At 38.9% G+C, this 27,372-nt stretch overlaps 1 protein-coding gene across 1 annotated transcript in view; it reads left to right on the top strand.

Annotated features, from left to right (window-relative positions):
• The window catches only part of KIF27 (kinesin family member 27), an 86,025-nt gene that overhangs the window by 46,717 nt on the left and 11,936 nt on the right, over positions 1-27,372 (top strand). Inside the window, exons 11-14 of the mRNA XM_080820782.1 lie at positions 5,434-5,631; positions 12,767-12,880; positions 16,522-16,698; positions 23,376-23,591. Coding sequence (XP_080676908.1) covers positions 5,434-5,631; positions 12,767-12,880; positions 16,522-16,698; positions 23,376-23,591 — 705 coding nt within the window. The remainder of the gene's footprint in view (positions 1-5,433; positions 5,632-12,766; positions 12,881-16,521; positions 16,699-23,375; positions 23,592-27,372) is intronic.

Genomic DNA, 27,372 nt, shown 5'->3' with positions numbered 1-27,372 from the left:
GTTTTTCTAAGGAGGTTGTTGATCATATATACACACTTGTGGTTTAAGCCTTGTTTGTGGATTTAGCAAAGATTTTTTCCCCAAGTTTTTATTTAAATTCAAGTTAGTTAACATATGGAATTATATTGCTTTCAGGAGTAGAATTTAGTGATTCATCATTTATAGCACCCAGGGCTCACATGACGAGCGCCCTCCTTAATACCCAACACCCATTTAGCCCTTCCCCTCACCCCCCACCTCTCCATGAACCCTTAGTTTGTTCTCTCTAGTTAAGAGTCTCTTACGATTTGCCTCTCTCTCTCTCCTTACCTTATTTTATTTTTCCTTCCCTTCCCGTATGATCATCTGTTTTGTTTCTTAAATTCAACATATGAATGAAACCATATGGTAGTTGTCTTTTTCTAACTGATTTATTTCGCTTAGCATAATACCCTCTAGTTTCATCTACATTGTTGCAAATGGGAAGACTGCATTCTTTTTTGATGGCTGAGTCATATTTTGTTTTATATACATATATCTCTCACATCTTCATTATCCATTCATCAGTTGGTGGACAGTTAGGCTCTTTCCATAGTTTAGCTCTTGTTGATAATGCTGCTATAAGCATCAGGGTGCATGTGCCCCTTAAATCTGTATTTTTGTAGCCTTTAGGTAAATACCTAGTAGTGCAGTTGCTGGGTTGTAGGGTAGTTCTAATTTTAACTTTTTGAGGAACCTCCATACTGTTTTCAAGAGTGACTATACAAGCTTGTATTCCCACCAACAGTAAGAGGGTTCCCCTTTCTCCGTATCCCTGCCACATCTGTTTCCTGTGTTAATTAATTTTAGCCATTCTGACAGGTGTGAGGTGGTACCTCATCGTGGTTTTGATTTGTATTTCCCTGATGCCAAGTGATGTTGAGCGTCTTTTTTTTTTTTTTTTTGGATAGCTAATTTTTTTTATTTTATAAACATATAATGTATTTTTAGCCCCAGGGGTACAGGTCTGAATCGCCAGGTTTACACACTTCACAGCACTGAGTGTCTTTTCATGTGTCTGTTGGCCATCTGGATGTCTTTCTTGGGAAAATGTTTGTTCATGTCTTCTACCCATTTCTTAATCGAATTATTTATTTTTGGGGTATTGAGTTTGGTAAGTATAGATTTGTTCTGTTAGAAAGGATACTAAGTAAGTTCTGTAGAAAGGATACTAACCCTTTATCAGATATGTCATTTGCAAATATCTTCTCCCATTCTGTTGGCTGTCTTTTGGTTTTGTCGACTGTTTCCTTTTCTGTGCAGAAGTTTTTTATCTTGATGAAGTCCCAGTAGTTCATTTTTGCTTTTGTTTCTCTTGCCTCTGGTGATGTATCTAGGAAGAAGTTGCTATGGCTGAGGTCAAAGAGGTTGCTGCTTTTGTTCTCCTCTAGGATTATGATGGTTCCCTGTCTCACATTTAGGTCTTTCATCCATTTTGAATTTATTTTTGTGTATGGTTTAAGAAAGTGGTCCAGTTTCATTCTTCTGCATGTTGTTGTCTAGTTTTCCCAACACCCATTTGTTGAAGGGACTCTCTTTTTGTCAATGAGTATTCTTTCCTGCTTTGTCAAAGATTAATTGACCATACAGTTGTGGGTCCATCTCTGGGCTCTCTATTCTGTTCCATTGGTCTCTGTGTCTGTTTTTGTGCCAGTACCATACTGTCTTGATGATGACAGCTTTGTAACAGAGCTTGAAGTCCAGAATCATGATGCCTCCTGCTTTGCTTTTCCTTTTCCACATTGCTTTGGCTATTCAGGGTCTTTTCTGGTTCCATACAAATTTTAGGACTGTTTGTTCTAGCTATATGAAAAATGCTGGTGGTATTTTGATAGGAATTGTATTGAATGTGTAGATTGCTTTGGGTAGTATAGACATTTGAGCAATATTTGCTCTTCTCATCCACGAGCATGGAATGTTTTCCACTTGTTTGTGTCTTCTTCAATTTCATAAGTATTGTATAGGTTTCTGAAGGAAAACTTCCTTTTTTTTTTACCTCTTTGGTTAGGTTTATTCCTAGGTATCTAATGTTTTTTGGTGGAATTGTAAATTGAATCAATTCCTTGATTTCTCTTTCTGCTTCATTATTGGTGTGTAGAAATGCAACAGATTTCTATATGTTGATTTTATATCCTGCAGCTTTGCTGAATTCACGTTTCGGTTCTAGCAATTTTTTGGTAGAGTCTTTCGAGTTTTCTACATAGAGTATCATGTCATCTGGAAGAGTGAAAGTTTGACTTCTTCCTTGCCAATCTGAATGCCCTTTATTTCTTTTTGTTGTCTGCTGAGGCTAGGACTTCCAGTATTATGTTGAACAGCAGTGGTGAGAGTGGACATCTCTCTCGTGTTCCTGACTTCAGGGGGAAAGCTCTAAGTTTTTCCCCATTGAGGAGTATATTAGCTGCGGAACTTTTGTGTATGGCCTTTATGATGTTGAGGTATGTTCTTTCTATGCCTACTTTCTTGAGGGTTTTTATCAAGAAAAGGTCCTATGCTTTGTCACATGTTTTTTCTGCATCTATTGAGAGGATTGTGTGGTCTTATCCTTTTATTAATGTGGTGTATCACACTGATTGATTGATTTGCAGATATTGAACCACCCCTGCAGCCCAGGAATAAATTTCACTTGATAGTGGTGAATAATTCTTTTAATGTATTGTTGTATACAATTTGCTAGTATCTTGTTGAGAATTTTTGCATCCATGTTCATCAGGGATGTTGGTCTGTAATTCCTTCTAGTGGGATCTCTGTCTGATTTTGGGGTCAAGGTAATGCTGGCCTCACAGAATGAGTTTGGAAATTTTCCTTCCATTTCAATCTTCTGGAACAGTTTCAGAAGAATAGGTATTAATTCTTCTTTAAATGTTTGGTAGAATTCCCCTGGGAAGCCCTCTGGTCCTGGACTCATTTGTTGGGAGATTTTTCATTCCTGATTCAAATTCCTTGCTGGTTATGGGTCTGTTCAAGTTTTCTATTTCTACTTGTTTCAGTTTTGATAGTTTATACGTTTCTAGGAATTTATCTATTTCGTCCATATTGCCCAATTTTTTGGCATATAAGTGTTCTTAATATTCTCTTTTAATTGTTTATATTTCTGCAGTCTTGGTTGTGATCTCTCCTTTCATTTGTGATTTTATTTATTTGGGTCCTTTCTCTTTTCCTTTTGATAAGTCTGGCTAGGGGTTTATCAACTTTGTTAATTCTTTCAAAGAACCAGCTCCAAGTTTCTTTGATCTACTTTTTTTTTTTAAATTTCTGTATCACTTATTTCTGCTCTAATCTTTATTATTTCCCTTATTCTGCTGTTTTTAGGCTTTATTTGCTCTTCTCTTCCCAGATCCTTTAGGTGTAAGTTTAGGTTGTATATTTGAGACTTTTCTTGCTTTGAGGAAGGCCTGAATTAGCAAAAGTTATTTTTTATATGTTCTATATTTAACACAGCTACAATGATTGACTTAAAAGATTAAATAAAAGCTTATTAATAGGGTTTGAGAATTATCATGGTCTTTTGTTTACTATGTTTCTTGTTGCATATCCTTTTCTGCTAAGGGGCTTGATAAGGAAAGGAAAGAAGACACAGAACATAATTAAGCTCAAAAGAAACATTCCTCACAGCATGGGACCGATACAGGATTCCTGTATAGTTTTGGAAATGGCTGTGCCTTTGACCTATTCATGCACATCCAGCGGGGATGTGGATGGTGGCAGGGCTGGGGAGGAGAATGGTAGTTACCAGTTAAGTGTCTACATACCAGATGTTTCATATGTATTATTTAATCATTATTTAACCCTTTAGAGAGTAGTTTTACTGTGTTTTACAAAGGAAAAAACTAAGGTTTAGAAAGGTAAAGTAACTCATTCAGAGTCACAAAATTGAAGTGACAATAACAGTTTTCAGTACTCTAACATCTCTTGCCATTTTACAATATTGAAATACTAGTGTTTTTATTGGTACAATAAAGTTTTTTTTAAGTTTTATTTAAAAAATCTAAAATCTGTATTCTTTATGTCTACATATATGCAGAGAGTTATGTAGTGTGTTAATGCTTTAAAGCTAGCTGCCAATAAGGTGCACTTTTGAGCATGTGCAGAATCAGTGCAAAAGACAATGGCAACCTATCTCACTCTTAAAGAAGATTATCAGTACTTCTACTGGTATTTCCAGTATTACGTGGAAAGACACTAAAATGCCAGTATTAGCATTTTTACTCCAGTATTGCAGTTATTATCAAAAGTAAAGTTGCAAAGCCAGTGTCCAAATCTAGGAATGGGAAATTACAGAGTCCTGTGGCCTCCAGGCTAGTGGTGCTCAAAGTCACCTGCGGATTGTTCGTTATCCATCTATGACAAGAGAAAGGCACATGGGGGCACAGCTCCCTGTATCAAAAAGGTCTTGATGCAAACAATGTCAGTTGAACCCAACAGTATGCAAGCTGACAACAATCTGTGGCCAGTACTGGTCCCGCTCTACGCGACAAAGCCTTTGTGAATGCCTAGTTTAATGAAAACAAAAGGTGTTTTTGCCAACAATTTATTGCCGAGATAAGGGAAATAACTGTAGTCTGCATAATTTACAAATGACTTCACCCTTTTTATGTCATATGAGAGGTACTCAGTGCAATGTTAAAGCACATAGTACAGGTTTAAAATATATGTTTGTTTGATGAGGATTAAATTGGAACACTGATATTTTCTATTAGTAGTATAAACTCTTTGCAAACATTCACACATATTTTATGCTACTCATCAATAATTTTAACAAGATGAGGAGAAGCTTTAAGAGAATTAAAATGGTAATTGGAACAGTTAGTCACTGTAAGGCAAATGTTTTCAGTTCTGATTATCTTAACTCACGGATTAATTATTTAGGCTATAGCTGGATAAAAAAAGAGGAGCCCAGTGGGCTACTTTGCAATCACATGGAACAAATTTCTGTGAAAAGATCTCTAAGATGAATAGAGAAAAAGTGAGGTGAAAAATAGTATATTTAGAATACATGTGAAGTTATTTGCATGCATATTAATTATTTCTGGAAGAATAATTAAGAAATTGGTAATTTGGTGTTGGGAAACAGAGCAGTAGATTTGAGGTCTGAGATAAGTCTTTTAAAACAGAAGTACCGTTTTATATTTTAATTTTTATCATTTTTAAAAAACAATAAAAAAGCAAAGATACCAGTTTTGTTCTGTTTGGCTGATAAGTATCAGGGAGGCTCATCATTCATGAAATCCAGTGAAGATTACGATGGTGGCCCTAATGTCAAAGTAGACCTGTAGGAAACAATTAGGAGCCTGTCAGAAATAATGAAAATATAGGCAAAATGCTTACCTTTGCCATAGAATGAAAAGTTTAAGTTTACTGGAGGTTTGTTAGAGATGCAGTTTTTAATTTTGAAATATTCCATATGATCTGCAGGTCTTACAGAAGAAGCAACAAAACAGTAAGAAATTGGCATCACTGTCGATCCAAAATGAGAAACGTGCTACTGAACTAGAGCAGAATGTAGATCACATGAAATATCAAAAGGTACAGCTGCAAAAAAGACTTCGAGAAGAAAATGAAAAAAGGAAGCAACTGGATGCAGATATCAAGCGGGATCAACAAAAAATCAAAGTAATACTGTCATACTTTCCTGCTAAGCCTAATAGGAAATGTTAAATGGCTCAGGGCTGACGAAGCCAAGGTCTCCATTTACTTGGCTTCTGAGGGATCTCACCTTGGCCTGACCTCAGCTGCTGTCCTCATTCACTTAAAACTTTGTTCATCTACATAGTAAAACCTATTTATTGAATTCTGAGTACTGTCTTGAAGGCTTTGACTTCATAAAAGAAGGTACAGTGATGACGGTTTCTCTAACAAGGACCTTTACTTGAGACTGTCAAAAACATATAAAGCTGACTTTCGAAAAAAATATCTAACATTTGGTAGGATTTCCCATTTCCAAAGTGTTTCGACATGCACTGTCCATGTGACAGCGTGGGAAAAAGCACGAGGTAAAAATGGTACCATTTCATTCCCAGTGAGCAGAAGAATGATCAGACCTCTCTGCCCAGCAGTTCTGTAGAATGGGTTAGTCTGGGGAGGAACTAAGGCCATCTGCCTGGGCTCTGGGGCCAGACTACCATGGGTTCAGATCCCAGCCTTCTCAGGTTATTTACTGAGAAAATCACTTACCCTCTCTGAGTCTGTTTATTCTCCTCGAAAATGGCCTTAATCATGCCTACCTCACAGGGCTCTTTTGAAAAGAGGAGGACGATAATGGTCATGACAACAGCAATAACAAACACTTACCTGGCACTAGGTACCAGGCTCTTTTCTATTGAAATGTTAAGCTGAACTGAAGCCTTGGGACATAATTGATTTCAAGATTTTTAATTTTGGAATATAACCTATTCTTAGACCTTAAAAAAACAACAACACAATTTAGTGATGCAACAAAGGTTAAATAACATTTAAGCCTAGTTACTGATTCCTTTTTTTAACAGCTGTATTGAGATATCCTTCCTATGCCATACAATTCACTCACGTAAAATATACATTTCCGTGGGTTTGGGCGTATTACATTATTTTTGTAAATTTTGGCAAAATAAACATAAAATTTTCCATTTTAATCAAGTGTAAATGTACAGTTCCAGGACATTGATTACATTCACAGTGTTGTACAACTGAGACCACTAGCTATCTTCAAAACTTTTTCATCACTCAAAACAGACACTCTGTAACCATTAACCCATTTCCCCCTTCCCCTCCAGCCCCTGGTAACTTCTAATCTAATTCTGTCTCTCCGAATTTGCCTATTCTAGCTATTTCAGAAAAATGGAATCTTAAAATATTTATCCTGTGTCTGGCTTCTTTCACTTCGTATAACATTTTCAGGGTTCATCCATGTTGTAGCCTGTATCAGAATTTCATAATTTTTTTGGCCAAGTAATACTCCGTTGTGTGTTAGACCACATTTGGTCCATCCATTCATCTGTTGGTAGACACGTGGGTTGCTTCCACCTTTTGGTTACTATAAGTAATACTGTGGTAAAAATTGGCCTACAGGTTAACTCTTCAAGTCCTAGGAGTAGAATTTCTGGATCATATAATTCTAAGTTTCATTTTTTCAGGAATCACTAGCTGTTTTTGGTAGAGAACAGAACCATTTTATATTCCCACCAACAACGTATGAGGGTTTTAATTTCTCTATATTTTTGCCAACACACATTATTTTCTTTCTGTTAACAGTCATCCAAGTATGTGTGAAGTGGTATCTCATTATGGTTCTGATTTGCATTTCCCTAATGACTAATGATGTTGAGCATTATTATAGGCCACTTGAATATCTTCTATGGAGAAATGTCTTTCAAGTTCTTTGTCTGCTTTTAAAATGGATTATCTTTTTAATTAAGTCATAAGTGTTCTTTATGTACTCCAGACATTAAACTCTCACATACATGACTTCCATATATTTTTCCCATTTCTGTAGGTTGTCTTTAAATTTTTTTTTTAGGGGGGTTTATGGGCAGAAGGAGAGGGAGAGAGAATCTATTTTTTTAAATGATTTATTTATTTTAGAAAGAGTGAGCATTTGAGTGGGGGGTTGCAGAAGGAGAGGGAGAGAGAAAATCTTCAAGCACACTCTCAGATCAGTGTAGCGCCTGACCTGGGGCTCAATCTCACAACCCTGATATCATGACCTGAGCCAAAATCAAGAGTTAGACACTTAACTGACTGAGTCACCCAGGTCCCCCAAGAGAATCTTAAGCAGGCTCCACTCCCAGTGTGGAACCTGACAGAGGGCTCAATCTCACAACCCTGAGATCATGATCTGAGCCAAAATCAAGAGTCAGATGCTTAATCAACTTAGTCACCCAGGTGTCCCTTTAAAGTTTCTTGATAATATTCTTTGGTGGAGCAAGATTGTTATGATTTATCTATTTTTTCTTTGGTTGTCTGTGCTTTTGCTGTCTTTTAAAGATTCACTGCCAAATGTGAAGTCACAAAGATTTATCCCTTTGTTTTCTTCTAAGAGTCTTACGGTTTTAGCTCATGTTTAGGTCGTTAATTGATTTTGAGGTCAAACTTCATTCTTTCGCATGTGGAAATCTAGTTGTGCCAGTGCCATCTGTTAAAGAGATTATTCTTTCCCCATTGAATGGACTTGGTACCCTTGTCAAAGATCAGTTGGCTGTAGCCTTATGGATTTATATCTAAACTCAGTTCTGTTCCATTTGTCTGTATGTCTGTCCTTACGCTAGCACCGCACTGTTTTGATTACTGGCTTTGCAGTTAGTTTTGAAATGGAAATAAGTCCTTAAACTTTGCTTTTTCAAGATGGTTTTGATTATTTGAGACCCCTTGCAATTCCGTATGAATTAAAGGATCAGCCTTTCCATTTCTGCAAAAAAGGCCATTGGAATTTTGATATGGATTGCACTGAATCCGCAGAGTTCTTAGGGTGTATTGACATCATGACAATATTAGGTCTTCCTGCTCATGAGCGTGGGCTGTCTTTTATTTAGGTCTTCTTTAATCTCTTTCAGCAATCTTTTATAATTTTCAGTGCACACAGTCTTTTACCTCCTTGCTTAAGTTTATTTCCAGATATTTTATTCTTTTAGATGTTATAATAAATATAATTATTATCTTGATTTTCTTGAGCTACTCATTCTTTTTTTTTTTTAAGATTTTATTTATTCATTTGACAGAAAGAGATCACAAGTAGGCAGAGAGGCAGGCAGAGAGAGAGGAAGGGAAGCAGGCTCCCTGCCGAGCAGAGAGCCCGATGAGGGACTCGGTCCCAGGACTCTGGGATCGTGACCCGAGCCGAAGGCAGAGGTTTTAACCCACTGAGCCACCCAGGTGCCCCTGAGCTACTCATTCTTAATAATGTAATAGTTATTATAGCAGTAGCTAACATTTATCTTCAGTCAGTACTATTCTAAGCACTTATGTGCTTTGTATCTCATTTAATTCTTTTTTTTCCTCCAGTATTTTCAACTTTTTTTCCTCTTAGATTCTTTCTTAACATCTTAGATTTTTCTCATCTTAAAATTATCCTGTTTAGGGGCACCTGAGTGGCTCAGTGGGTTAAGCCTCTGCCTTCAGCTCAGGTCATGATCCCAGGGTCCTGGGATTGAGCCCCGCATCGGGCTCTCTGCTCAGTGGGAAGCCTGCTTCTCCCTCTCTCTCTCTGCCTGCCTCTCTGTCTACTTGTGATCTCTTTCTCTCTCCATCAAATAAATAAATAAAAATTTAAAAAAAATTGTCCTCTTTAAACGTAATAGTTTTCTCTTTCTTCTCCCCTTAATGACCAAACTTGTTGATTATAAAGTTGACTGGACCTGTTTCTGTTTCTTGTGCTTCCATTCATTTTTTCATCCTCTGCAGTCTGGCATCTGGCTCCTGTCTCTACCATCCACCCCAAAGCACTGGAGAAATTCACTAGTGCTCTCTCTGTCACTAAAGTCCTTATAAAACCTCAGCTGTATCCAGCATAGTTCACCACTCCCTCCATCTTGAAATATTTCCCCCTTGTCCTTCCCCTTGGTTTTTCTCTGTCTTTGCTAACCCATCCTACACCGTCAGCCCTTCACATAAAGGAATTCCTCAGAGCTCTAGCTTTATGCCTCTTCTGTACTCTGTCTTAGGTACTTCATCTTTTTCTGTGGCTACAGTTCAACTCTGACAACTTCCAAATTTAATCCTTAATCCCAGATTTGCCTTCAAGCTCTGGATTCCTGTGTCCGGCCACTGACCTCTTCATGAGGTTGTCTTATAGATGAATTCATGGTCTTCCTTAAGTCTCTCCCCACAATTCCCCCTCCCTGTTCCCTTAGGGAAGAATACATAGTTTTCCATGTGCTTTTCCAGACGTTTCGATCCATTCAGATAGGTAAACTAGCAGTCATCCTTGACTCTGTCTCTTTCTGACCCATGAACCACTGAGTCCTATAGATGCTGTTTCTGAATATCTTGGATCTGTTTGTTTCTCGTGACCACTGCCAACAACCTAGTCTCCATGTTATGGTCCTTCCTCCAGTGTGAGGATTAGGCCTGTCAGTCATGTGATCTTTGGGTCTCAGCTTCTCATCTCTCATAGACCATGGTATAAACCAACAAAACACAGCAGTCTCTAAATCTCAAAATAAGAGGGTTTTTTTTTTTTTCTTTTCCCTAAGTAGTGCATAGTGCATAGTGTGCTGAAATGCAAATCTGCCTGTAACTTAAACTTTTTACATTTTTATCTAGGGCAGTTTTGCTTCTTTTAGCCATATCTCTCATTCTAGGGAAACGACCCTATTTAAAGGTAGCATGAGTATCCAGGAAAAGGAACGGTCTGCCCCAAAGATATACTGAAGTTTCCACTACTTCACGCAAAAATAGAAAACCTGCTCAGAGGCCTCTGTTGAGAGCTAACTTTCTAGCATTGCTGTTTGTCCGTTCTCCATTTGACTAAACCGCTTCCAGAGAATACTAGGATTTCTGCACAGGTTCTCCTTAGAGCAGCAGTTCTTACCAGAAGTCTGTGGAGGAACAATAAAGAAAAGGCATGGGAACCCCTGAAACTGTGGGCCATCGTGTGACCTTGAGCTTTTTACTTCTCTAAGTACCAGTTTCCCCATCTACACCATGGAGTTTTTGATAGTCTCTGTCTTGTAAGATGACTGTGAGGATTAAGTGGCATAATTAAGTAGCTGTGAGAAGCCTAGCATCATAACCAGTGCACAGCTACTTTAGTATTACAACAGGGATTATATTATAAGATAAAGGCAGTAATATCCAGAGCAACATGTAGCAGAGAGGGTAGGACCTACTGCAGTTACTTTTAAAGCATTGGTGGAGGGAGACGCATAGCAGACAGTTTGCTCCCAGCGCCCATAAGGTGTCTTTATTTCTACACCTTGGAGTTGTTGTGACTGTGACTGGGGCTAAGTTATAACTACGGACCAGAGCCTGGGCAGCGTGAAAAAACCAATGGGTTAATATAATGGGGTCAAATTCACTTGTAATACAGTGCAGATGAGCAGACGAAGTGTGTTATTTAGTCTATAGAAGCCCTCTGTTCCTTATGACACCTGCACCCCTTTTGTTCTGCCCAGCCCTTATCATGATAATTGCTGGAAATACAGGAACTAACCACATGTCAACCTGTTCAGACCTTGTTCTGGTAATTTAGTCATTTTCTTTAAATAATTCCCAGCTCTCTTGAGTGAGAATATTCAGTTTCTTAGTCTCTCCCATCGTCCACCCTGTGCTTCTCTCCCTGACGAGTGTGCAGTTTATGTGATGGTTGGGTATATAGCTTTCACTGTATCGCATGGCGTGGAAGGGAAGGGAATTTGAACCAACTGAACTTCAATTGGTCCCCGGGTGTGACTGTGACTGCTGTCCCTCGTCTGCCTTTCTTTGCCCTGATGATGAAGCCCAGAGCTGGTATAACATGTAGTCCGGTCTCACTTTCAGTTTAGAGCACGGAGGCGCTTCGGCTTCATTTCATCTCCTAATGGCATTGTAAGTCCCCGTGGAGGCGACTGGGTCTTCTGTCTAGCTTCCTAGCCCAGTGGCCTGTCCTCATCTTCAGTGTTGGGGTCACGGTCCCATGACAACTGACTCCCATTGGCTCTCAGGTTCCATGTCATTTGAGGCCAAGGAATCTATCATCGGTCTGTCTTTGCTGACTCTACTTCCCGCTCCGTCAGCAAGCCCAGGCAGGCCCACGTGGGTGTGGGACCTCTGCGCTGCAATCTGCCTTCTCTCCCTCTGCCCTCAGTGATACCTTATTCTCCCCCCTTCAGGGCCAAAACGCACGAGGCCAGGGACACACATCTTTCTTAGCATCTCTTTTCTCCTTTCTGCCCTTCCCAAGGCTGGAAAATGGTAGAGTTTCCTTCTACTTTCTTTTTATCGGTACTTCTGAAATTATCTGTGCAGAAGGTGCAGTTTTCATGTTGTTATTAGTTCGTCACAGCCCAGTACTTTTGTAAAACATGAACTGGTCGTAAGATGAAATAAAAAATTAAAATACAATAAAAGTCCATCTTTTCGTTATTATAGCTATTAATATTCAACAGACATAAAATTACTCTGTTCCATTGTTTTAAAGGCTTCTAAACATTTTCAATTTCTGTACTTACCCATCAGGGACCAGTAAGAGATAGTAATGTGGACCAGCCCACTTTGGTTCCTGGCCTCCTTCCTTATTCCTGCTATGCATTAGTGGTGGGCAGCAGCATCTTCTCTAAACCCCGGGAGAGCATCCGGGGCCTCTTAAGATGTGGATGGAAATGGAAGGAATTTAGAAAATACTCTTCATAGGACCATGATCTGTCTTGAAAGGCTGTTCTCATGCTGCAAAATCCTGTTTCTGAATGCCGGAAATGGAATACTTCTTTTCATATTTCTACTGTCATAAATTCTAATATCCCTATGGCAGATGGGTACCTTGGGTAGCCCGACTAAAGGACATGAGCTCAGAAAGGCAGAATAGAAAAGCACCTTTGTAATTTTCAGACTCTTATCCCTGTTATGCTGATTTGTGACATTGGTAAACCATGAAAAAAAAAACAACCCTAGTTTTGTTAAAATCTCCTGGTTTTTGCTTTGGTGAAGGGCTGACATTGTTTTCTTCTCAAATAGCTCCAGCTTTCTTCTACTCATTCTCTTTCTTTTTACAAAAATATTTAACAAAATATTAGATAAATATTTAATGATGGCCAGGTAGTAAAAGCAATAAGATGTTTTCAATTTCTGTTCTCTGCAGGAACTAAAGTTAAAAACAGAACAGGAAGAAGCTCTGAAACTGAGAGCTGAGGAGCTCGATGCATTTAAGATGGAAAAGAGAAAAGGTTCATTTGGAAGAACAGACCAGCTCCAGGTTTGTCTGTTCTATTCAGTGTTTCCTGCTTTCTGTTTGCTCCGATGATGGTCTAAATAGAGGTAGAAAATGGTGGACTCCGAATAAAATCTGCAAACACTAGACCTTGCCACTTGAATACAAATTTTCTAGTATTTCTCTGAAATGTGTGTCTCATTAAAAAATTACTCTCTCATGCAGAAATGTGCTGTGTTCTTATTTCAGTAGAAATGGATTTATTTGAATGTTGTAGAATGTAAACATGAAATCCATTTTCACTAGACTGTTTCCAAGGGAGGGACTAAACCAGTCTTAATATTCAAATAAAGGCTGGCTTATTCCCATGGAAACAATATATGTCTAAGAATCAGAGCCCTCCCTCCTATTCATATGTAACCGAATTGCATATGTACCATATATGATGAATTAAAAAGTTTTTGTTTTAGTGCCACATTTAAAAAATGAAATCCAGGCGCACCTGGGTGGCTCAGTCAAACATCTGACTCTTCATTTCCGCTCAGGTCATGATCTCAGGGTCATGAGATTGAGCCCCATGTGGGGTTCTGTGCTGAGTATGGGAGCCTGCTTGGGATTTGTTCTCTCTCCCTCCCCCTCTGCCCCTCCTCAGCTCTCTCTCTTTCTCTTAAAAAAAAAGAAAAGAAAGAGGGGTGCCTGGGTGGCTCAGTGGGTTAAAGCCTCTCCCTCCGGCTCAGGTCATGATCTCAGGGTCCTGGGATCAAGCCCCGCATCCGGCTCTCTGCTCAGCAGGGAGCCTGCTTCCCTCTCTCTCTGCCTGCCTCTCTGCCTACTTGTTATCTCTATCAAATAAATAAATAAAAAATCTTAAAAAAGAAAGAAAGAAAGCCATAAACTAATCTCAAAGTTCAAAGAAACAACATCTTTGTTTTATGTAAATTCAAAATGGCAATTCTAAAAATGTTACTGAAAGAAAAATAATGCACTGAAAACTGTAATTACACTCAAATGCTAATATGTCACCTTAATGCTGAAAAATTTGTTTTCTTAAATTTTATGTATCTTAATAGTAAAATTTAGTACCTGAATGTATATCCAATTTATTTGTTCATTTTTTAAAGATTTTATGTATTTATGAGAGAGAGAGGGAGAGTGAGCACCAGAGGAGGGAGAGCAGAGGGAAAGGGAGAAGCAGGCTTCCCACTGATCAGAGAGCCCGATGTGGGACTTGATCCCAGGACTCCCGGATCATGACCCAAGCCAAAGGCAGATGAGACACTTAACCGACTGAGCCATCCACGTGCCCCTCCAGTTATTTATTTTACTAGTGTGTTTTAGACACTGGTTAAAGTGCTATCACCCTGACATTCCATGCTGCTTGGTAATAATATGTCTGGGCAGACAGGGTATGCTGGGGAGTAGGAGAGATAGGAATGCAAAGAATAGTGAGACCTGTTTTTCAAAATGTTAAGGATCTAAATTTTATTTATTTATTTTTAAAAAATATTTATTTATTTATTTATTTATTTATTTATTTATTTGACAGACAGAGATCACAAGTAGGCAGAGAGGCAGGCAGAGAGAGAGGGGGAAGCAGGCTCCCCACTGAGCAGAGAGTCCAATGCAGGGCTCAATCCCAGGACCCTGGGATCATAACCTGAGCTAAAGGCAGAGGCTTTAACCCACTGAGCCACCCAGGCGCCCCAGGGATCTAAATTTTAAATGAATACGATGACCAGAAGTTTCCCACAGCTTGCATTCTGTGGATTAAACATATTAATAAAACAAAAACGAAACTTCATGTTTTTTTAATACTGCAAAACAAAAACCCGCTTTCTATGATTTGACTCTAAACAAGAACAAGATTATAAGGTAATCCATACGAGTTTCCAAAGAGCTTAGAATAGGACATTGATTTATAATGAAGCTCCTTTATAAGCAAGCATTAAAAATTGGGACTGTGTGATAGGAACCTTTGCTATAAAGAGAGAAAAACAAATCAAGAAATTTTCAGAAAACTTACTAAGATACAGTGAATTATACAAATCATAACCTTTATTATTGAAATGCAGAAAAATCTATTCATTTATTATTGTTTCCCTAAAATATTTGTATGACATGGACTCCTACCCATTTTTCAAAGCACTATTAAAATACTACTTACTCTGTGAGGCCAGCACTGACATTTTTTCCGTTTCCCGGGCAGAACCAATCTCTCCCTCCATTTTTGCTGACACAGTGCCTAGGAGTTAGGTGTATATAGAATTTATTATCAACAATCATAGTTTTTCAGGTTTCTCTCCTGTTGGAATGGCCCTTACAAAAGATCTGTTAATTCATCTTTCAAACCGTACTGTCAAGGAGTGTTTATAGAGCGTTTTAGCTAATTGGTAGACTTCATAGGGTCTCATATACAGAGATTCTAAGGTAAAATATAACAAAACAAGTATTTCTGTAGCTGCTCTGGGATAGCCTTCCTGTTTCTTATAATTGTAGAGCTACTATTTTAGGCTTCAGTATTATTTGGATGTGATAGCGCTTATAGGACCATGCTATGTAGGTCTGGATGGAGGTCTGCATAGCTCTGGACCTTCTTTGCTTTGGCCATCTTGCTCTCTTTTTCTTATGCATATTCACTATCTAATTTTTTTTAACCCTTTTTTTTTTTTAAGATTTTATTTATTTGGGAGGAAGAGCGAGCAAGTGAGGGGAGGAGCAGAGGGAGAAGCAGAAGCAGACTCATGATCTAAGCCGAAGAAGGACACTCAACCAACTGTATCTCATTGTTTTAATATAGAATTCTAGGCACCATTTTTAAGCTGGAGAAGAACTGGAAAATAGTGCCGTATTGATTTGTTTTCCCATTATTTGTTGTTTAGCTTGGTGTCACTATGTCCGCAGTGCAGATGGCACTTGGTAGAGTTCATCTTGGGCAGGCATATTCCATTCATATTTCTGTTCTCTTTGTTTCTGGGTGTCCTCGATTCAAGAGAATACTAAGATGCTTGTTTTAGGAATCTTTTCAGCTCTGTTTATTTTACAACTACTTGATGTCGACAGGCTACGGTGCAGAGTGCATTCCTGTGCTCCGCCGTATGTGTCTTCCACAGGGTGGGTTCATTTATTCACTTTGTTGACTGATGGAATCAGGCATTCATTCAGTCATTTGACATTTTCCTGAAGCCAATCATGAGCTGGAAGTATACCAGGCATGGGGGATAGAGAGGCAGAAAAGACAATCTCTGCAGTCCATGGAGGAACTCAAGAAGAGAAGAGAGACTGTAGAGCAGCCGGCAGCCTAAGTGCTGTGAGGAAGGTGCGCTCCTCTGTGACGGAGAAGATCCCAGCATGTTCTTACAACTGACCCTTCATATCTATGGGGAAAACTGTCAGCCCTTTCTTTGTCAGCCTAGACAATCCCAAACTTGAACATATTTGGGGAAGACATCTTAATTCCTTATAAGACACAGCAAGATGTTAACTGAAACCATTCTTGATGGGTTTAGACAGGAACACTGTTTTATTATCCTCGCTGGGAGTTTTTAAGTGTTCACTTAAGGTGTTCCAGGAGTTTAAAAATGTTCATTTAGGGTGTTTTAGCCAATCAGAAGTTCTGTTATTACCATATACATCTTATGGCAGAAGAAAAACAAGTGATGTAACATTTCTTTGGAATTTTAATGTAGAAACTGGATGAGCGAAAGAAATGGTTAGATGAAGAAGTAGAGAAAGTCCTGAACCAACGCCAAGAACTAGAGCAGCTGGAAGAAGACTTAAAGAAGCGAGAGGCCATCATTTGTAAGAAGGAGGCCCTGTTACAGGAGAAGAGCCACCTGGAAAATAAGAAGTTGAGATCAAGTCAGGTATTCTCTCTGTTATGCTTTTTGACTGTGGTTGTAAGCCAATGAAGAAGGATTGTTTTCCTGTGAAATTCGAAACTGCAAGAAAATCTGTTCTGGTTTTCAGTGTATTTTGCGTGTTAGTGCTTATTTAATGACCACTAAAATCTATCGCAATTTTAACATCAAATGTTCCATGTTCTGCCAAGTATGATGTATTAACTTTCTTTGGCATTGAAAAAATTATGGTAAAATATACGTAACATAAAATTTGCCATTTTGACCATTTTTAAGTGTATGATTCAGCGGCATTAATTACATGTACAAGGTTATACAACCATCAGCCTGTTTCCAAAACATTTTATTACCCCAAATAGAAAGTCTGTAACCATGAAGCCGTAACTCTTCATTTCCCCTGGCAACCTCTATTTAAGAAATAAATTGTACCATTTGATGCTGTATAGAGATCACTGGTAATTTGGAAAAATAGTCTTAAAAATGATCTACAACTACCCAAAGTTAGGGGTTTGCAGGGTTCCTTTAGAAGAAAGACTTTCTGTAATGAAGATTTGTTCATTTTTCAAATTATAATGAGGTGGGGGCCTTTATAAGAACTTTTGCTGGAGAACTTGGGTTTTATGAGCCAAAAAAAGGGATTTTTATGAAGGAGTTTGCCTCAATTTCAAGTTCTGCAAAAGGAATGATTGTGGTGGGAGTAGAAGAACCAGGCAATAGCTTTTTTGGATGTAGCTGTAGATATTTTCAACAGTAGCACCAATGGCTTCTGAAAATGAAGCTGTCTTGCCCCAGACTTGAAAAGGACTTTTTACCCAGCAGGCCGAGGACACACTGAGTAATGGAACAGAGAGAATCAGTGACCTCCCTCTTTATTAGATCTGCCTTTCAGCCAGTGTCTAGACCAGTAGGATCTGAGATGATGGTGGCGTGTTCTTAACCTCCCCTCCTCAGTATAGCAGGTAGACAAGCATGGAGACCTGCACTTAACCTCTTCCCTGTCCTCCATTCCCCAGTCCTGTTCAATAGCTATTAGCACCAGGCTGTGCGACACAGAGGTAGGGACAGCCCCTCCAACCAGCTTAGTTGCTGGTGCTGTATCCAGGTAGCTTGCTCACGCTGGCTGTCAGGGTCAAGTTTTAAGAGCTATCCCTCAAAATATGTCAGCGACAGCAAAGGAGACGAGCAAATCAAAATATCCACGTGAGTAAATAGAAGAAAATAAACTGGGACCTTTATTATATGTCCTGTATCACAAAAGAAATAAAAAGGAAAAAAAAAGGAATAAGGAGTAAAATATTTTTCCTGAAATAAGTTTACTTCATGATCCAAGGGGAAAAAAGGGAAGTTTTCCCCTTTCAACACAATGTAAAATTTAGGAGCAAGAACATACTGAGATAGGTAGAGACATACAAATAAATGAAACCCCCAGCAGAGCAAAGTGAAGTAGACTCTTTGAAGATTGTTTTAATGAAACAGAAGAAAAATTGGAGACTGTTATATTGCTGGGTTCCTTTCTGAACAAAATGTAAATAGATTACATCTTTTTTCAGTGTTTAAGAAATACAAGATTCAATCTTATGCATTTCGGACAAGGAATGTGATATTAAAAAATATTTTCATACCATATATGATTTCAACTCAAAATAAGTCAAAGACCTAAATGTAAAATAAAACTATAAAGCTCTTAGAAGAAAACAAAGGTGTAAATCTTTGTGACCTTGGGTTAAGCAATGGTTTCTTTGATATTACACCTGAAGCACAAGCAATAAAAGAAATATTAGATAAATTGGTCTTAATCATAATTAAAAACATTTGTTATGCAAAGACCACCATCAAGAAAGTGGGTGTTGAAAAGACAACCCACAGAATGGGAGAAAATATTTGCAAATCATGTACCTGATAAAGGTCTTGTATCTAGAATATATAAAGAAGTCTTAATAATAAAAAGACAACTCAGTTAAAAAATGGACAAAGGATCTAATAGACATTTTTCGAAAAAGAGATCCAAATGGCCGATAAACATGAAAGGATGCTCAACATCAGTAGCCATCAGGGAAATACAAATCAAAACATAGATGCACTCCTACTTTACACTTAGTAGGACGGCTGTGGGGACCCCTGGGTGGCTCAGTGAGTTAAGCCTCTGCCTTCGGCTCAGGTCGTGATCTCAGGGTCCTGGGATCGAGTCCCGCATGGGGCTCTCTGCTCAGCGGGGAGCCTGCTTCCCCCCACCCCGCCTACTTGTGATCTCTCTCTGTCAAATGAATAAATAAAAATCTTTTTAAAAATTTTAAAAAATTTAAAAAAATAGGATGGCTGTGGTCAGAAAACTAGATGAGAAGTGTTGGTGACGATATGAAGGAATTGGACTTTTTATAAGCTGCCTATGGGATTGGTGTAGTTGCCTGGGATGACCATATTGCAGTTCTTCAAAAGGTTAAACATAGAGTTACTGCACCACCCAGTGGTGCCACTCCTAGTATACATCCAAGAGAAGTGAAAACATGTATCCATTACTCATAATAGACCCCAAATGAAAAAAAACTCAAATGTCCATCAGCTGATGAATGGATAAGCAGAAAGCGATATATCCGTACCATGGGATATTACTTAGCAAGTAATCCATGTTACCACATGGATGAACCCCAAAATGTTGTGTTAAGGGAAAGGCACCAGCCGCAAAAGAACACGGTTTGTATGACTCCATTTACATCAATGTGCAGATGAGGCAATTCCACAGAGACAGAAAGTAGAGTAGTGGTTATTTAGGGCTGGGCTGTGGGTTGGGAAGAAAGGAATGTCTGCGAATGGGCGTGGGGTTTCATTTTTTGGGGAGGGTGAAAAAACGTTCTAAAATTGATTGTGGTAATGGTTGTGTAACACTGAATATACTAAAAACCATTGAATTACACACTTTAAATAGGTGAGATAGGGGCTCCTGGCTGGCTCCATTGGTGGAGTATATGACTCTTGATCTTGGGGTTGTGAGTTTGAGCCCCACATTGGGTATAGAGATTACTTAAAAAATAAAAAGAAAATCTTAATAAAATAAATAGTTGAACTCTATAATATGTGAATTATCTCTCAATAAAGCTATTACGCAAAAACTATATATCTGTAAAGGGGGAAAAAAAGATACGACAACAGAAGACAAAAGATAGACAAAAGATTACCAAGAAATATAAAATGGAAAGCAATAAATAAGTAGTTACTGACATAGCAAAAGAGGCTGCAATCCAAGCACCTTGAGAGGGACATCAGTGAAAGCCATAGCTGTAGCATTAGACTTTTTTTTTTTTAAGATAATAACACCTTCATAAGATAGAATTCACATAGATAAAATTTAAAAAGACTCAGAGATGCACCTGGTGGCTCAGTTCATTAAGCGTCTGACTGTGATTTCCGCTCAGGTCATGATCTCAAAGTCGTGAGATTGAGCCCCACGTGGGGCCTGGGATTCTCTCTCCCTCTCCCACTGCCCCACTATACCGCCTCCGCTCATGCACATGTTCTCTCCATCTAAATAAATAAATAAGTAAAATCTTAAAAAAAAAAAAAAAAAGGACTCAGAAATGAAGGTACCGAGATTTTTCAGAAGGCAGGAGTGAGGCATAAGGATGAAAATAGAGAATCATCAGGAAGTCATTCTTTCCCACTCTGAATCTAGACAGTTTATCTTCTGAATGTTGAACCAGGTACAACAGAGGTTTGGGTAAGTCAGAATACTCAGCAGGGAACTAATGAAAGTCTAGTCTATGTACAAATCCTGAGACAACCATTTCCTAACCCTACTTGGATCCCAGAATGCTGGCACCCAGATTTATACCTCCCAAGCAGGACATTGGTGGATTTTCTGAAACAGTCCCTGAAAAAAAGGCCTACAAACACCAAACACCCTCGGGCACCCCCAACTAAGTGGCCAGACCCCAGATATACACTATGGTGACAAAGCATACCCACCACACAGGATATCAGCATTTTCATACCTGACTCTTACATGGGACAGCCATTTCAGGAATGCTAACATGAAAGACAGAGACTGAGAAAAAAAGAAGCTCAGAGACATTAGAGATAGGCAAAGGAGCTGAAAAAGCTTCCAGCAAATCCTTAATATTGTCAAGGTGGTGAAAGGTGATGCTCTATCCATAAAATGGGAACTGCTGGAAATTTTAAAGGTTGGAGGAGAACATTGAGGAAATATCCCAGAAAGTAAATAAAAGGATAAATAGGAAATAGGAAAAAAAAATTTAGTTGGCAGATAAATCTGGAAAGTCCAACATCCAAGAAATAGGAATTCGGAAAGATATAACAGTGAAAATGGGAGAGCGGATTATCAAAGACAATATAAAAATTTTTCCCAACTCTGAGGACATGAGACTCTAGATTGAAATAGGTCATCAAGGGCCTGGCAAAAGGAGTGCCAAAGGTTTATCATTGTGAAGTTTTGAGTACACTAAGGAAAAGAAAAGATCCCGAAAGCTACCAAATGGAAGAGATGAGTCACTTGCAAATCTCAACAATCAGAATGGCACTGGATTTCTTTACCTTCTTCAGTGGAAACTAAGAGACTTGCAGCCGTCTTCCAACTGCAGAATGAAAGTGATTTCCAATCAAGGCTTCTCTCTTGAGCCTAACTCTGAATCAAATATGAAGGCAGAATAAGGACATTTTCAGGTGAAAAAATGATTTCCGACCTAGTCTGTCTCAGGAAAATACTAGAGGATGTGCTCCACAAACGTGAGGGCACCAGCTGTGAAGAAACACCACTCAGGGTCCTGAAAGTGTGATCCAACGTAGAAATTCCCAGGGTAACACCGAAAGGAGGTCCTGGAACAACCAGTTTGGACCAGGAGGATGGAGACTTCAGACAAAATGCTTCCAGAGAAGTGTGAAACAAACAGACTCCCTGATTTAAGTTTGGTCAAGTGAAAAAAACAGTATTGAGAGGAAATGTATTTTCTAGTAGGGGAAGAATCAGTAAATGGTACCAAAAGTTGTATCCTATGGAAAAGGGTCATTTTATACTATATAGTTCAGCTGTGAGTAATATTCACAAAGCCATGTAAACTGAGTATTGATTTATTTTTAAAGATTCTACTCATTTATTTGAGAGAGTCAGTGAGTGAGATAGACCACAAGTTGGGGGAGCGGCAGAGGGAGAGAGAGAAGCAGGCTCCCTGCTGAGCGGGGAGCCTGATTCAGGGCTCCAACCCAGGACCTGGGGATCATGACCTGAGCCGAAGGCAGATGCTTAATCTATTGAACCAACTGGGTGTCCCAACAGAGTATTGAGTTAACATAAAATTGCAATATACCTTATTTTAGAAGACTAGAGGAGTGGGAAGTAGAGGAAGCATAATGGTGCCAAGTCTTTGTCTTCCATAATAGTCAGTCCATAGACAATATCTGAAATGGGTCACGTTATTTAGGAACATGGACATTAACACCAGGAGAAATGGCTAGAAAGGTTGAAGATGATTGCTTCTGGGGAGTGGGACTCGGGTAAAAGGGTGAGGTAAGGGGCTGCTTTAAAAAAAATAATAGTAAACCTGTGGTATCGGAGGGGGAGACAAACCATGAGAGACTGTGGACTCTGAGAGACAAACTGAGGATTTTGGGGGGAAGTTGGGTGAGCCTCGTGGTGGGTATTAAGGAGAATTTAATTTAATTTAATTTAAAAATTTTTAAATTAAAAAAATTTATAATTTTTAGTTATATATACATATGATTACTTAGATACAAAACTATTTTTAAAATTCTCCTAGGTTAGACCATAATGAGAATCTCCATTACTGTAACTGGCCATGTTTTCTGACCAGAATGAAATAAGAATAGAAACAAAATACATATTTAAAAGCAGCAATAAACCAAATCTCAACCTTTAGGGAAATTATTATAGTTAGTTATAAGCCATAAAACCATGTAACAGACCAAGGAAGGAAAGTTTAATTTAGGAGATAATAAAAAAGAAAAATACTATCTCTCAAAACCAATATTCTGTAGTCTGGTGCGGCCAAGCAATACCTGGCAATAAATTCAGTAAATTCAACATTTAAATCTCCCTTTTTTTTTTTTTTTTTTGGCAAGAGAATATGAATGGAGTGCAGGAGGGAGGAGAGAAGGAGAGAGAGAATTTTAAGCAGGCTTCACGCCCAGCGCAGAACCTTACATGGGGCTTGAATCTTACTACCCTGAGATCATGACCTGAGCCGAAATCAAAAGAGTCACACACTTAACTGATTATGCCATCCAGGTGCCCCTTGAATCTCTTTTTTTTTTTTAAGGTGTGTTTTTTTGTTTTTGTTTTTTGTTTTTTTCGGTCAGAGAGCGCTCACACAAGCAGTGGGAGGAGCTGCAGGCAGAGGGAGAAGCAGGCTCCCCTCTGAGCAGAGAGCCTGATGTGAGACTCGATACCAGGACCCTGGGATCATAACCTGAGCTGAAGGCAGATGCTGAACCGACTGTGCCACCCAGGCATTCTGAATCTCCATTTTTTAAAAAAAGACATTCAACTTAAGATTTTAGAAAATGAACCCTGCCCCCCAACAAAAACCCCACGAGAAAACAACACTGTGGGAGCTAAAAATATACTCAGTTAATAATTTTCTCTATTTTTCTAGTTTGTATGCCGCCTGGATTTCAAATAACTGTTTTTGGGGTGTTTGGTTGATTGTGTCTTTTAGGTCTTAAGCACAGATAGTTTGAAAATATCAACTCGCCTGAACTTGTTGGACCAAGAGTTGTCTGAAAAGAATGTAGAGCTTCAACACAGCACAGCTGAGGAGAAAATAAAGATTTCAGAACAAGTTCAAGCCCTCCAGAAAGAAAAGGATCAGCTACAGAGACGAAGGAACAGTGTGGATGAGAAACTTAAAAATGGTAGTGTGTTATCACCTGAAGTAAGTCAGTATGCTTTAGAACTGGAAGTGCTCTATGATGGGTCACTCGAATGATTTCCTTTGTCTCTGTTAACTTAAACATAAAAATGAGAAATCTGATAAACTTTGTTTCCTTGAGACTTTGTCAGATGTAATGAGTTTACGGGGCTCCTATTCGATGCCATAAGTCATGCTTGACTAGAAACTGTGATACCCTCACAAACAGATCCATGACGTGGCCCCTTTCTGGCATTGCCAGGGACTGGGACACTAACGCTTCCCTTCGAGTAGGGCCTTTCTCAGCTGGGGTTTGTCACCTGATGTCACAGAATATAGAAGATGATTCGAAGGGAATCTTTTCCTCAGTTCTTTCAAAGAGAGCACCTACCTTTTCTCTCTGCTTCTTTCTCGAACAATCCTCGGTAACCTGTCTCTTACTATGGATGGCACTAATGGTTAATTCTTCCAGAAAGTCCCAACCTTTGAGAGCAAGTGCCAGCCAGTAGATGCATGGAATTCAAATCCCAATAAAAATAGCTTTGATAATTTATCAGTTACAGATAGATTATTGAACACTACATCTGAAACAAATGATGTACTATAAGTTGGCTAATTGAATTTAGATTTAAAAAAAAGAAAATATATAAAAACAACAAAAAAACTAAAAAAAACACTTCTGAGTGTGAGTCTTCATTTATGAGGAGCATATGGTTCCTCTCACCTTTCTTTTTTTAAACTATGTAAAAATATATTTATGGTTGTGAAATTTCCCCAGACTGCCTTTTTTTCAAATTTTACATCAGTTGGCAGTCCCATCCCTTACTTTATCAGGCAAGTATGAATTTTTGAGCCTGAATTTTCTCTACAAATGTTTATTGTTGATGTCCTGTCATGATCAAAGCAAGAAAAAATTGCTAAGAGAAAGTGAGTAGTTGGGAATCCCGTACCTTGCTGAATCTTGTGTAGCATTAGAATGGAGGAAGCCGAAGAGACTGTTAAAGGGGCTGGTTAAGAAGGAACAGGAGTGGGGCACCTGGGTGGCTCAGTGGGTTAGGCCTCTGCCTTCGGCTTGGGTCATGATCTCAGGGTCCTGGGATTGAGCCCCACGTTGGGCTCTCTGCTCGGGGGGAGCCTGCTTCCCCCCCCCCCCCCCGCCTACTTGTGATCTCTCTTTCTGTCAAATAAATAAATAAAATTTTTTAAAAAAAAAGAAGGAACAGGAGCAAGGGTTTCATAAAAAGATTGTTGTTCACTGCATGGATGAAAGGAATTGAAGACTGGATTGGGGGTAAGGTGGCATCATAAACCTCATTGTCCTGTTTTATAGTATGAGTTTGTGCATAGGATGACAGAATCAGACTGTCCTCCCGAGGGTGTTAAATTAGAGCCTGGCCTTGTAGATTTGAGGGTTGTAAGATCCTTAAATAGCGCAAAGTAGGAATATTTAAGGAATTCTTGCCTGCCCAGGACTGTTACTGGGCCCTATGAAAGAAACCAAAGAAACTATAAAAAGCATTATGCTTCCTTTGAGAAATTCATACTCTATCTGAGGAAAAGTGACAGATACAAGAAAACTCTATACCCTGAAGAACATTTAAAAAAGCAAGTGATAATAATATTCTAAAACTATACTTGTTACATTATTTATACAAAACGATGTAGTGGTCATTTGCGGGGGAAGATTCATTGAGGCAGCTTTGGTGGGTTGGAATCTCGAGCTGTATTATGAAAACCATGATACTGGTAGATATAAGAAGGCCTTTGTAGCTAGAACACCATTAAAAGGCCTGGAGAAGGGAATGAGCAAATGATGTTTGCAGAAGGGTAGAGGGCCCCTTGTCTTCAAGAAACATTGACTTTTCTGTTTCACGTGGAATTCTGTGACTACAGAATGATGTAGCGTTTGTGGTGAAAACCATGCATAATACCTGTTTAGCATCTCATCTGGGATTGGTTTGAGGGAATGATGAGCCCCCTGCCACCAGCGGGGTTCCAGTAGCCATGTGAGCTTCTGCACAGCTTTCTTCCTCAGGGCTGGTTCTTCTTAGCACCACTCTGAGGTGCGCTCTGCTCTCACCACTGTTTCCTTAAAGCCAAGATTACTCTTACTGGATAGATCTGCCAGTGACAGATGATCGGCCACGTGAGATTCTGATGTGACACAAGACATCAGTAACATCTGGGCGGAACAGTCTGCTGCTGCTATCTCTTTTAACTAGTTTAGGATTATTTTCTCTTTCCACAATAAATTATTTTCATAATTATACTGCTTAATGAGAAGGGACTGATTTTAGATCACTATACTAGTACAGGATAACCCAACAATTTAATACAGACAAATACTTACTTTTTTGGGAAAACTCCATAAAGAAATTAAAAAAAACAACAACACTTCTGGCTCCATTTTTCTAATGCAGAGCAGTTGCTCAGTAAGTGGGATATAGGAAGAAAACATAAGAACTATTATATCTATGTTTATTTCATCTAATACACTTTCGATTTCATGTTTTAGCATTAGAACATGCATATAATTTACGGAGAAATATACAAATATGCAGGGCTTTCTTAAAAGTTTTTGCTTTGTTTGCTTGTTTGTTTGTTTTACTGATAGGGATGTGTGACCTAAACTGTTGGGAGACCTGAGTTAGGACCTTGTTGCTCACAGTGTGAGGTCTCTATCAATAGCAGGAGCCTCAGGGCTGGGTGGGGGGCGGGGGCATCCAGACCTGCTGAATGAGAAATCTGCATTTTAACAAGATCCCTGGTGCCCGTGTGAAAAGCAGTGCTCTCTCATAAAGCATAGTCAACCCCATAATCTGTTGTTTGTCATGGGGCAAATTTTTCATCCTGGGCCAGTTTCTCATTGCCATTCGCAGTACTTCCCTAACTTATGTCCAAAACTATAGAAACGAAATTTCTGCTCAATTGTTCTCAGACATACATAAAGGTAAACTCTTTCCACATTTGTTTTTGGCAAAATATCATAGTATGCATTATTCAGAAGTCAAATATGTTCTTTGGATAATCCACTTTTATTTTCTGGTTCCTCTTATCCATTCACCAATGTACCTTTCAGGGCTTAAGTTTGTTTTTCTTAAAAAGGTGAATATTATTTTCTTCCAGATGGAGTGATGATCAAATCATCAAATTCTTGATGGTTAGTGATTGCACAGAGAAACAAAATGGCCGTTAAATATATTTTTTCAAAATGGCTCCTTCAGAAGATTTTTATAAAGAGGCTTTTATTTATTTTTTTTAAGATTTTACTTATTTATCTGACAGAGAGAGATCACAAGTAGGCAGCGAGGCAGGCAGAGAGAGGGGGGAAGCCGACTCCCCACCAAGCAGAGAGCCCGATGCGGGGCTCAATCCCAGAACCCTGAGATCACGACCTGAGCCGAAGGCAGAGCCTTAACCCACTGAGCCACCCAGGCATCCCGTAAAGTGGCTTTTAAAAATAAGTGTTATTCAACCTCCCACTGGAATAGGTTATTACATACCTTTTCCCTGAATTCCAAAACAGGAGTTCTGGAAGTCACATTAACTATTCTTTAGGTAGATCGGAAATATTAACCTCCTTTTCCTTTGAAGTGCTGGAGGAAGGAGTGGAGAGAAATATATGGGTCATCTAATCAGACATATGAAAATATTTTTTTCTCCTTTTCCCTCATAAACCCATTAAGCAGGTACTTATTGAGTTTAAACTATGTGATATATACTGTCCTAGGCAGTAAGGACTTGAGTATGGACAAGATGGTCTGCCATCAAGGAACCTAAAGTTGTGGTAACCTCCACCACACAT

This window comes from Martes martes (assembly GCF_963455335.1).
Source record: "Martes martes genome assembly, chromosome: 12".
NCBI lineage: Eukaryota > Metazoa > Chordata > Mammalia > Carnivora > Mustelidae > Martes > Martes martes.
This window is presented reverse-complemented; position numbering and strand designations above follow the sequence as displayed.